Genomic DNA, 11,953 nt, shown 5'->3' with positions numbered 1-11,953 from the left:
CCTCCCAAGAAAAAAAAAGTGGCATCTACTGAATATGATGATACCAAGACCAGACCCACCATAGAAGATGAAAGCCCCATATTCATTGCCGCAATTACCAATAACATCCCTCTACACTGGCGCAAGCAGATAATAATCAATGAATAAAAGCCAACACGTACAATGATTTCCCAGTAATTTCGCAACACATGCATCATGTCATGAAACTCCTTCGAAATGCTGTGTGTACCCTTTTCTTCACGAATCCCTTCATCCACCTCACGTATCCTCTTATTTGTTGCCATCATGTAGGCGCATCCAAGGCTCATTGGCACAATAGAGAAGGCGGTTACGCGAATATCACAGATATCCGTCAGTACTCCGGCAACACCAGGCCCCAAGACGGAACACCAGCGTGCAATGCCACCAACAACAGACATAAGACGGCCACAAATGTTACGAGGAACTGCTTTTGCAATAAAGACATGCCGAGCCACAAAAAATAAGCCCACGCCAGCACCCCAAAGCATAGACGCGAGGGCAAGCACAAAGGGGGACCATGCCATCGTAGCAACAAGACCACCAAGAGCATTTAGAAGCATGCCGGCGACCATCATGAGACGAGTCCCATAGACTGAAGTGGCAAATGCAAAGAACATATCAAAGACAACCTTGACAATTCCTGCAGAACCAATTATGAACCCCAGTTGGCTGTCCGTTGATCCCAGCTGTCGTGCAAAGAGAGGAACAAAGGTGGTGCGCACACCGCCACTAAAGCTTTGCAGAAAATTAGGAATATGAAGGGATTCTGCCCAATCCCGTACCAATTCCCAAAAAGACGCCATGATCAATAAGCGTATCTAAACTAACACGCCACAAAAGGAGCATCGGCAAAAACAAACAAGCAAAAAACAAAATCAAAACGATAGTCAAAGTAGTTTTGTTGATCGTCCGCAAAACCCACAAACAAACTTGAATGGGAACAAAAGAGTGGAGGTGGCAGAAACAAAACACACATTAATATATATATATATATATATATATGTATTCCGACAAAATAAATCGCAACAACAGAAACACCAGTGCCTCAACTTCCGCAAGTGTGAGTGATGCGCAACTCAACAGCATCAACCTCCGCAAGGCATTTTTTAAGAAGACGTCTCAACCCCACTTCGGCACCTTTTCCATCATTCTGAATGCTGAGGCAGGCAAGCCTGTGCTTCAAAAAACTACGAATGCAGGCAAAATTCCAGTTTGTGCCTCCAATCAGCAAATTTTCCACGTGTTTGTGCCACGCCGTGCAATCTTCACCAAAAAGCAGGACGCGGTCCTCTTCAGTCAAAAGTCGTTGTAATCGATTGGCGTCCCGACAGAAGGCCTCCACCATTCGTTCCACGCACCACTCATTGCACCAATTATGGTTGATGGAAATCACCAAAGAAACGCTCCCGGTGTCGTCATTATCTAACACCTTGGCCTTTTTGGGATTCGCTCCGTCGTCAGGTCGCAAGGTGTTTTTAGGAGGCAAAAGAAATCGTGGACCACTCACATTATGAACCTGATGCAGGTATCCACTGGGCACAAACACAAGATCTCCTGGACGCTGCAGTACCGCCCACAGCTCAGTGCCTGTAGTGGTTCGAATGTCAACGGGCAACATCAGACCATAAAGACTAGTTTCCAAAAGTCGCTGGTTACCTTCCGGTGACGGAAAAAACCACAGTTTCTCCCCGCACACATTCAATGACCAGGAGTATGTTCCAAATACGTCAAAGTGCAAGGGTGTCCAACTGGAGGGCGGCCCAATGTATGCAAAACGATAATCACTCTCTGTGTCACCAAAATGGCAATAATTTGCCTCGCCACCTCCCAAGCAGCGGCAGAAGTCATCCATCCAATCATGGCCCAGGTATTCAGGAACCTGATAAAGACCATCACCATGCACAATACAATGATACCCATCGATCATTGCTTTCTTCTCAACTGAAGTTCTTTCGGTGGCTCTCCCTTGGGACTCCCACTCCAATTGCATGTGCCAATCCTTCAAATACAACACCCCATCCTTCCGACGCCAGCACTCCATGACCTCGCCCAATGGCCTCATACGACACTCCATGCACTCAAATTGGTCAGAGTCAGAGTTTGTTCCAGTCATGAATTCCACTGTTGGCACATGATGACCTTCCCCATATGCGTCAATGAGGCTCATAGGCGCAAGCCGTGACGTCATACGTTCTAAACAAGAAACAAAACCCTCTTTTGAGCCCGTCTCACATTCGGGAACAGCACATCGAATAACGGCCGGAACGTTTGGCTCGAGACAACACTCACGAAACTTCTCAAACGTCAAAGTTCTACCATCTAGCTCAAGCACGCATGTACCCCCGCCTTGCTTGACCTCGACGCACATTTTCCCCCTTTCCCCCACCCCCACAAACCCCATGACGAACGCGACAAACAAAAAAAAAGCAGTCCAAAAAAAAACAAAAAACGTTCAAATGATAAGAAGAGACAAACAATAAAAAACACACAAAAAAGCAAGAAATTGAAACCCCTGAAGAAAAATACAAACACCAAAGAAATGCAAAGGAACAGTACACTATAAAAAGAAAAGGGCTTCTGCCCCTGGGCCAATCCACGACAACCACCATCACGGCACGCAAGTTGAAGAAGAATAATTAAAGAGAAAACAGCAAACACAACTCAGGGTGTTGTGGCTAAATATCATGAAGATTCCTTTTCGCGTGCTCCTTCCCAGTTTTAATGCACATAAGACTGTGAGATAGGGTCACATGGCCAATCGCTGCGTCCAGTTCCATGCGAAACGCCTCCACACACGCGCATGCCTCGAGAAAATGCCGATGTTTCTTGAGTGCAACAAGCAGTTCTTGGTTAGGAAACTCCTGTTCAACGATGTCCCTCACCCAGCAAAGCGAATTTCCAAGCTGAATAAACTGAAAGTACAGGTATGTGCGTGTGTACAAATGAGAAGCAGTGGTGTGTATACTACCAATGGAAAGGTTGCTCTCTGCCAGAAGCTTATTCTGCGACCCCACATCGACAAGCTCCGTCTTCATATTCGTTTTCGCCGCGACAGCTGCCGCTGCAGATGCAAGCGCAAATGCCACGTCTTCGTCGTGTTGAAGTCCCTCGTCAATGGTGTCGCGCAGTTTAAACAAGGCCTGGCGGAGTTGGCCGTACCTAGAGTCCATGAGAGTGTACAGGACACGAAAGTCCGGCAAGACACAGATGGTGGACCACAGTTGCGTTAAAAGTGAGCAAACAATGGAGGGAATTATCAACATTTTGGAAGTGATCTCACAGAGACGCTCCACAAGTGGCGATTGGTGAACCCCAATGTGAAACCAAATATTATTCGACTCCTTTTTTGCGGCCTGATTGTCCATCGAGGCAAAAGAAGTTTCCTGGAGCGTCTGACTATGGCCACTACCTTCAAGCACGGATTCCAAAAATTCCTCATCCACACCTCTGCAAGAACGGTTCATGATGCGTTGTCTCTTCTCAAGAATGCACGCAGGAACATGACTCTCCACTAGCAGCAGACGGGAAAGGATTTCCTCCGCAATGGTCTCTGCGTTGGTCCATAGCATGATTCCCCTCGGAGCTCGTAAACGTGCAGAAAAGCATTCCGTGACATCCAGATATGGGGATGTTTCAGCGGCGGAAAGTTCCAACTCAGACGTCAACTGTTGAAGATATTCTGCATTTCTCGCCTTGTCTGGCAAAGAATTCGTAACAGAAGTATCATCTCCATCACTAGTAACAGTCGTGCTTTTTCCATATGCATTTTTTGGCTCAGACTGTAGAGCACGTTGGAGCGCTTCCACATACACCTCAGCAAGTGTGGAAATGGACAGGGAAAGGGCAAACTCCATAAATAGCACCGGTTCGTACAGTGCAATTGTATCTAGCAGGTACAACGTAACCTCTGTGCAGCTCCAGTCTTCATCGCTCGGTATTGCAAGATGCGGCAACAAGACGTATTCTAGCAAAGTCACCGTCGACGGTAAAGAAGACAGCATCTCTCTGGGAGTAACAGTCAACCGCATTGGATTTCCACTCAAACGGTCAATATGTGTGCCCAGCAACGCCCGCGTCACAGCAGAAACGTAAAAAGAAGGCGATCGGCCCACAAAACGTACAGTTCTTGCCGTCACAAGAGCGGCGGCAGCGTACACTTTCTCTTCTGCTGAACAAAACAGCGGCACAAGTGCACCGTGGACAAAACTACTTTCGATCATTGCCTCTACTCCCCAAGCCTCTGATACAGCAGGGGACAATAATATCAGCTGCGACCAGAAACGCAGCAACTCAGAGAGGTAAGTGAGCTGTGCGTTAGTGTCATCGTTGTAAGGGACTGTGCATAAAGTAAGGAGAGTTGTTCGTGCCCCCATTAAAGTTGCTGATGCCACTGCAGTTTGCTTCTTCACATAATCCTGTATCGCTGGATCAGGACATTTGGCAAGACTAAGCAGTCCCCGCAATGCCAGTTGATAAATCGTTTGTTGTTTGCTGGGGTGAACGGATTCTCCCCGAATTGTAGCGTAAACCAGCAATTCGTGCAGAATACTAAAAGAAGAACCAACAGTCGGTGGCGATTCGGGGTTTGTTTCGAAGTCTACTTCTTCCTTTGCATCTGTCACAGCTTCGGGAATAAAAAACATGGCCAACGCAGGAACTTGTTCCATCCTTTCCGTCAATGCACACAAGAGGTTAAGAAGTGCCTCGCGTTCCTCCTCCATCGCATCCGTGTTTGATTCTCGAGTGTTGGATGTTGAAGACATTCCCATGGTGTCTTCTTTGCCTACTGTTTTTGGTCGAAGCCTGGCCGCCACCTGACGAAGCATATCCATCAGTGGAACAACCGTGTTGCCAGGAAACATCTGCAACAGCGATCGTGGTGGATCTCCTCTGTATGGTAAACATGGAAGATCCTCCTCCGAGAGCAAACGAGACAAAAACCAAAGTATGATACGTCGAGCACCCGGTGGATCATCGTGTTTGGCAAACTGGCACAAGGAAAAAAGAAAAATATCCCCAATAGGGGATATTTCCCCCTCGTCCACGGCGTTCTCCCCCTCATGAGACGTAAGCAATGGCTCATCCCAAAGAAATGTGTAACACGGGGGCAGTCGCCAAACCCCATCGGTACAGGCTTTGCTTCCAAAATGGCTGCTGCTATTGGGATCCTTGAAACTCGGTCTCTGCAATGAAATGAGGACGTCACTCTTGCTACTGACGCTGTCTGCACAGTATGTGTCCACTTTTCTTACCTGCGGTACAAACCCGGTTTGCATCATCTGCGACCGTTCTTGCAGAAGCGCCTTCCGTATTACCTCCAACGAGTGTGTCACATGTGGCAGACGGTCAGCAATTTCAGCCAATGCAACATCTTCCACTGCGGCCTGCACCTCCATAAAGTACGCTCGTATACTGGCCCACGCATCAGCTACAGACAAAACTAGGGAGGAGGATGGGGACTCCACGGTATCGGAAGCAACGCCTTGACATGTCTGCTCCATTTCTCAAGAGAAGAAGAAAAAAAAGACATGGACAAGAAATAGGGAAAAAAATCAACAAAGTAAAATACACCACCTCAAAAGCAATAACTTTCTCCAATAGTGCACGGACTATCACGAGCCACTCCCTTCACTTCATCGCTTCTCATCCGCCGACGCGTTCAAAACCTAAATGACACCCTTAACAAAGCGGCAACGAGTATGTGCATTAAATCACCGACGTGATTTCCACTTCAGCATTTACTCCTTCATTTTTTGCTTCTCACACACATGCATGTGTTCCCCCTTTCTTCTTTTTTTCCTTTTTTAAACTGCATTAACCGGTTACATCGCTGTACTCAGGACAAATCCATCAGAGTATTCCTTCCGCACAGACAATGACTTCACGCACTCTCGCTTAATCCTCTTCCTCCTCCTCTTCCTCGCTGTCGTAAAAAAGTTGCGTTCTGTGCCTAATGTTGTTTCTGTTAGGGTTCATGTCTCCCCTCTCCTCATCCCCCGCGCTGCTGGCGGAACCGCTCGAGAAGTGCTCCTCCCCGACTCTGTCCAGCACGGAGGTTGTCGTGTGGGCAGTCTTCGTATATTGTGGCAACTGTTCCACTGCAGGCTTGCACGTCTCCACCATTTTTTGCGCCGCTAACAAACGTGACTTCCACTCGGGGTTGTCGCGGAAAAAAGTCTTCAGTTGATCCGGCGACGGCTTGAAGGCGACGGTAGTGCCATCTGCCACCACAATGACGTCCTTCACAGCGAGCCAAATCACCTTGCGAAACTTGCCGGGGACGAAGACGACACACTCCACTGGCGACGCGACTCCATTGCCATTCACTTCTCCATCACTGCCGGCAGTACCGCTAATTGTGCTGTTGGGACCAAATAGAAGGACACGCACGTGTTGGTTCTGCGGGGACTCGATGCACACTGCCATCGACTCACCAGCCGCTGGTCCCTTCCATCCGTCAGCATCGAGAAATTGAAGCGTGAGGTGTTTAGCGCGATGTCTCCTACCGCATCCACTCATCCCCCACCCCTTACAGCCCCTCGCAATTAAATTTGTGTGGGTGTAAGTGTGAGTGGGCACGACAGCTAGGTAAATGAGGCATAAAGAGATGAAATAAGGGGATTCCCAGCAAAAAAAAAAAAAAAGAAAATGCCGTAACAGGAGGACCAGTAAAAACAAATAAGGAAATAAAAGGCGACGTTACACAAACCACGTGGTCTCATAAAACCATTGTAAACCGCCTCTTCGGTTATTTTATTTTATTTTTGCTCAACTCTCATGTGTTAATTCTGCCACTACACGAGGGAATCCTCAATGCGTTCATCCCCCCTCACACGACCTCTCCACCCCTTCTGCGCCACAAGTAGTCCGATGCAGGCAGTACGTTCCCCCTCCTTTCAGGGAAACGCCCACCCACTCGCCAAAAAAGAGATGACGCTAGATGGAATAAAAGACGAAAAAAAATATATAAATGCAGTCAACAAATGCCAAACAACCAACAGGGAAACACGAAAAAACATAAAACAAGAACCAAATAAGAAGAGGTGGGAAGACAAACAAAATTTGCAGCACCTTCCCCTCGTCTCTCGTGACCATTCACTCGCCGCATGCACGTGCACATTTTACACCCACAACGTCATGGCTTCCTCATTATTTTCGTTTTCCCGTTAAACCTCAAACTACGGAAGTAAAAAAGTAAAAAAAATAAAATAAACATCTAAAAACGTGGGCACGCATATCATTATGCAAACCGTTACATCGGAAGAACACCTTTGCGGCCCCCCCACCAAGAAAATTCAAAGCCAACACAAACGTAATTGTGTCCAAAACACGTCCTCCTGTAAAATTTTTCTCTTTTCTTCCTTGTTTCTTTTCACCCGTTTTGGTTTTTCTCTTCTCTTGGCTATGGAGGCCCTTCTCTCAACAACAATTGACCGCGCCTCTCATTTTTCTTTTCAGCTTCCTCAATTTCTTCTTTTCTCGGCGTCTCCTGGACCTTTCCCCTTCTCGCCCATTCATTCCTTCTTACCTGCACACTTCCATCTCCCTCCTCCATTCCTTCTCATGGCCAATCCCTGTATGGATAAGGGTTCATCACGGCGCCACGGACAATGCGGTCGCCAGATCCCGCGTCCCTCTCCTGGTCTATGACAGAAACCAAAAGTGTCATGTCGTCTTGTTTCCCGCCCTCGTAATAGGCACCCCCCGCCACCGCCTTGCGGGCATACGGTGTATCGGAATGGATGTCTCTCGCACAATTCCAGGCCTCCCGTATGACATCCTCGGAACCCCTCGCGAGAGCGTGCATCGTGTCCTCAAAGAGCTCCACCCTTCCCCACTTCCCTGGTACCCCCGAAAAATGACGCAAGCAAACATTATTCAGCAATTTCCACATCAACTCCGCAACGCGATGTGGAAAAAGATTATCAAAAACACCATCACTACCCAAAAAGAGTACATCGCCACACTCAACGGGGAAACGGTACTTCAAGCCCCGGCAAGGTGTGTCACTGCTCCCCTGGCCCAATTGATACGGAAAATCCAAGTCATGAGTTTGTTCCTCAGTTATAAAAACAATCCTGCCTCTTCGAACTATCAATGCCGTGCAATCCCCCACACTACAAATATCTAAAATACAGTTCTTGTGTCTGTCCTCCAAACCCATTAAAGCAACCTCCTCCTCAGTTGGGGGCTGAAGTGTCGCCACCAATGCCGTTGACGTACCCTCAATCTCTTCAGCCTTACATGCATCGTAAGCCTTCTGCAGCAATGCTAACGAAGAAGAAGGATTATCCCCCAACAACTCCTCCTCAACGTAATTGTACATCGCTCGAGCAAGAGCCGCACTATACAACCCCGCATCCACAGCAGTATTTTCTTTCCACCAGCTCACCCCATCTAACACCGCCTGCACGCCAACGAGAGAGAGAAAGGCGTCCTCACCCCCACTCTCCTGCTTCAGCGGATGTGGAACAAACTTCACGCAACGATAGTAGAAACTCAGTAAATTATCTTTGCTAACCCTACATAACAAGCGTGACTGAACCCACATAACAAAGAAACCCTCATAACACCACCCCCTCCCTTCCCTACGTCACAAAAAAACAGAAAAAAAAAAAACATTCAGATAGAAAACAGATAAAAACAACAAAAGCAGAAAGAACGTCGACCAGCCAAAAAAAAAAAAAAAAAAAAAAAAAAAACTTTCAAAAACTTAGTCATAACACCGTCGCGAATGCACACACGGAAGAAGGGCTGCTGCAGCCCCCAGCACTGGGGATGAGAAACAAAAACAAACAAAAATAAAAACGAAACAAGAGTTCTAGTAATGGAAAAACGGGCATGACGTCGTCTCCACCGGTGACAAGTTCATATCGTTATCTACCAGGTGCGCCAGCGACACGGATCGCGAGAACGCACGGTTGAGCCAAAATAAATCCCTACTTCTTCGGCGCCTTCTTCACGGCTTTCTTGGGTGCCTTCTTTGCCGCATGCTTCTTGGCACTCTTGGTAACAGCCTTCTTGGCTGCTGCAGGCTTCTTCTTGGGGGCGGCCCTCTTCTTCGCAGCAGGCTTCTTCACGGCTGGTTTCCTAGCAGTCTTCTTGGCGGCAGTCCTCTTAGCCACTGCCTTCTTCGGCGCGGCCTTCTTCGGCGAGGCCTTCTTGGGCGGAACGGCAGCGTCAGACATGTTTTGCGTTCTTAAATTCCTTTCGTGCACTCTCAGCAGGATCTTCACCAAACACAAAGACAAAACACAGGGAAGGGGCAGGAGGAGCAGTGAGCGGACAGCACACGGCACGAGATAAAAAGTCAATAAGAAAGAAAGATGAGATACAGCACCAGGTGCAGCATCCAACGGGTCCGCGTTTAGCATTTATGGTTGTAGACTTGTTTGTAAATTCTCGTCATAACACTGTTTTTTTCCTTTTTTTTTGTTACTGTTTTCTTATGGAGGTGGCGAAAATAGGGCTAATCCATACAATTTTTTTTCTTCCTTTCATCGTTTTTTTTGTTTTCCGTTTTCAATGTTATTATTATTTGTGAGCAAACACTTCATGCGGGATTCATTTAAATAAAATGTGTCCACTGTGAACGTTTTGGGAGTCTTAAGCAACAAGCATTATAACCTATCCTCCTGCACGCTTCTTCCTGTACGTGCCGGACTGTAGCCGATTGAGACAATTATGCCCTCATTATTATCCCTCTTTCCCCCCTTTCCCCGCTTCCCCCCCCTTTTTTTTTCCTCTTAACTTCTCCGCTCTCTGGTTATATTTGGTTTCTTGTGGCCTCCGAGTTTTCTCTCTGCAAGCAAACATTTGAATTGGAAGGGACCTCAGCCACGGCTGTGCGGGAAACGTGCCACCACACACACACACACACGCTAGCCAAAAAAAGGGGGCAAACAAACCGTTTGCAGCACCAATGCGTGTTTCGTTGGGAGGGGGAAGGGCGAAGTGCGCAAGTGAAAACTGCAGGCTTCTTTTTTTTTTTTTTTTGTCACGTCCCGTCCTCCCCGCATCGCACCGCACCTTTTTTGCATCCCATGCACACACAAGAATTGCACCTGCGCTAAAAAAAAAAAAAAAAAAAAAACGCTGCGGGTGGGTAATTACTGCTGACGGAAAAGCACACAAAGAAAAAGAAACAATATTGATAATAAATCAAAATATAGAACGACGGAATGAAATTTAAAAAAAAAAAGAAGCAAAAACCAAAAAAAAAAAAAAAGGTATGTGTATATACTAATAAATATAAATATAAACTTAGGACGCTATCCATGGCAAATGTGGGGGGAAAGAAGATACACGGGAAATGTTGGATGCAACACTTACGTGGCTCCAGCCCAAACAAAACGACATGCGGGCACATATACGCAGGTAGAAAAAGAAAAAAAAGAAAAAAACTCCCTTTTTTTTCGTGGAGCTGTTGCATTCGGTCATATGCGTTGCGGGTTTTCTCTTCCTCTTTTTCTTTTCCCCTCTTTTTTATATACTCCCCCCTTTTTCACAGCACACCAACGGTGCATACTCACCAAGAGAGCAGATGTGGGATTTTTTTTCTCTCTCCTCTTTTCCCTGGGCGCGACCGCCGCATGAGCGCACCAGGACGGTCTGGCACGTGCCTTTTCTTCCCACCGGAACATCGTCTCTCTTTGGCCGTGCGGCCCTCCTGCTGCCGCAGCGTGACAGCGTCCCTTTTGGATGGATGCAGCGAGGGAAAGTAGAGCCAACGCCCCTGATCGACACCTGTCAAGTCCCCGAGGAAAAAAAAAAAAAAGGAAAAAGGAGAACATCACCAATAACAAAAAAAAGTGTTCGTTTGCGATTTCGAACGCCCCCTTACTTTTATCGTTTTTCATACCCGAGTGCTTGCTCCGCCTTCGTTTTCCCTTGCCTTGCTGTCGCTGCCTTCGGCTTTCCTGCGCTGAATTGTCCCGTGTCCCTAATGCTGACGGCCCGCATGCCATGTAACGCACGCACGCAGATCTCATGGTGTCAAAACTGTGCCCTGGCAATACGCCGCTGGTCGAATGCCGTCAGCCCGCGCCAACAACAATGACCCCGTGAGGAAAACATTGCTGGCTCCTGGCCTCCCCCGAAAATAGGGGGCAACTGACCCTGGCGCCAGGCTGAGGCGGCCGGCATTGCCGGGATCCCCGTGTCTGTGGTGGCGACCGCAACAGTAGGCGGCCCAGAGAAGAGGGCGTTCAAGTCGTGCCCACACATTCCTCACGTGGTACACACTTGAAGGGGTCTCACTACAGAGCAATTAAAAACTGACGGTCGCAACAAACAACGCACACACAAAAAAAACGAACAACACACAATTTCTTCTTTCCTTCTTCCATCGCGTCCCTCTCATGGCTCCCCCTCCAACCTCTTTCCTTTTCTCCCCGTCTAACCTCCGCCTCGCCAAGGACTCCCCACGTAAGGGGTAGGAGTCGGAGTGACCAATCAGCTGGCGGTAATTCGTGGAGGGAGACGGAAAAGAGATGAATCGGCAGCAGAGGAGGAAACACACCGGAAATTCAACACACGGCCCGCCCTCCTCAAAGAAAAAAAAAAAAAAAAAAACAGCCGTCACATACCCAACAAATTTATATATAAATATATCTACTTCTTTCAAATATGTAACAAACAAATGAAACGAACATGCAAAAACCAAATAAACAAACGGTGAAAAAAAAAAAAAAAAAAGGTAAGAGGGCGGAACGATTGCCTGCGGTTATAAATTATTATCGTTTTTTGTTGTTGCTGTTTTGTTTCAATGGAATACAATTGTGGGTGCCCATCAACGCACAACTCTCCGTCAAACATGACATGTCAAGTACAACAATAACACTTTTCAAAATAATTGGGTAGACTGAAAAAAAAAACAAAAAAAAAAAAAACGTGAAAAAAAAAAAAAAAGGAGAAGCAAACCACCCAGGAA

General features: G+C 47.3%; 6 protein-coding genes across 6 annotated transcripts, besides 8 other annotated features; all 6 read right to left on the bottom strand.

Annotated features, from left to right (window-relative positions):
- Tc00.1047053510225.59 (transporter, putative) lies at positions 1-824 on the bottom strand (the record flags this gene model as incomplete). Its single annotated transcript, XM_801859.1, has 1 exon — positions 1-824. A coding segment is annotated over one exon (824 nt), but the record flags the coding sequence as incomplete, so codon positions are not given.
- Positions 1-11,953: a sequence feature (heterozygous, non-Esmeraldo-like haplotype).
- Positions 1,000-1,027: a microsatellite.
- Positions 1,067-2,422, bottom strand: Tc00.1047053510225.50 (hypothetical protein, conserved; the record flags this gene model as incomplete). Its single annotated transcript, XM_801858.1, has 1 exon — positions 1,067-2,422. The coding sequence occupies one exon, from the start codon at positions 2,420-2,422 to the stop codon at positions 1,067-1,069; it is 1,356 nt and encodes a 451-aa protein (XP_806951.1).
- On the bottom strand, positions 2,697-5,522 carry Tc00.1047053510225.40 (hypothetical protein, conserved; the record flags this gene model as incomplete). The annotated part of the gene is made up of 1 exon (XM_801857.1): positions 2,697-5,522. One exon carries the CDS (start codon positions 5,520-5,522, stop codon positions 2,697-2,699), a length of 2,826 nt encoding a protein of 941 aa, XP_806950.1.
- On the bottom strand, positions 5,917-6,540 carry Tc00.1047053510225.30 (hypothetical protein, conserved; the record flags this gene model as incomplete). The annotated part of the gene is made up of 1 exon (XM_801856.1): positions 5,917-6,540. One exon carries the CDS (start codon positions 6,538-6,540, stop codon positions 5,917-5,919), a length of 624 nt encoding a protein of 207 aa, XP_806949.1.
- Tc00.1047053510225.20 (hypothetical protein, conserved) lies at positions 7,583-8,572 on the bottom strand (the record flags this gene model as incomplete). Its single annotated transcript, XM_801855.1, has 1 exon — positions 7,583-8,572. One exon carries the CDS (start codon positions 8,570-8,572, stop codon positions 7,583-7,585), a length of 990 nt encoding a protein of 329 aa, XP_806948.1.
- Positions 8,696-8,723: a microsatellite.
- Tc00.1047053510225.10 (histone h1, putative) lies at positions 8,961-9,395 on the bottom strand (the record flags this gene model as incomplete). Its single annotated transcript, XM_801854.1, has 1 exon — positions 8,961-9,395. One exon carries the CDS (start codon positions 9,393-9,395, stop codon positions 8,961-8,963), a length of 435 nt encoding a protein of 144 aa, XP_806947.1.
- Positions 10,093-10,114: a microsatellite.
- Positions 10,212-10,249: a microsatellite.
- Positions 11,573-11,595: a microsatellite.
- Positions 11,654-11,718: a microsatellite.
- Positions 11,888-11,931: a microsatellite.

This window comes from Trypanosoma cruzi, genomic scaffold (genome assembly GCF_000209065.1).
Source record: "Trypanosoma cruzi strain CL Brener 1047053516677 genomic scaffold, whole genome shotgun sequence".
In the NCBI taxonomy this organism is placed as follows: domain Eukaryota; phylum Euglenozoa; class Kinetoplastea; order Trypanosomatida; family Trypanosomatidae; genus Trypanosoma; species Trypanosoma cruzi.
This window is presented reverse-complemented; position numbering and strand designations above follow the sequence as displayed.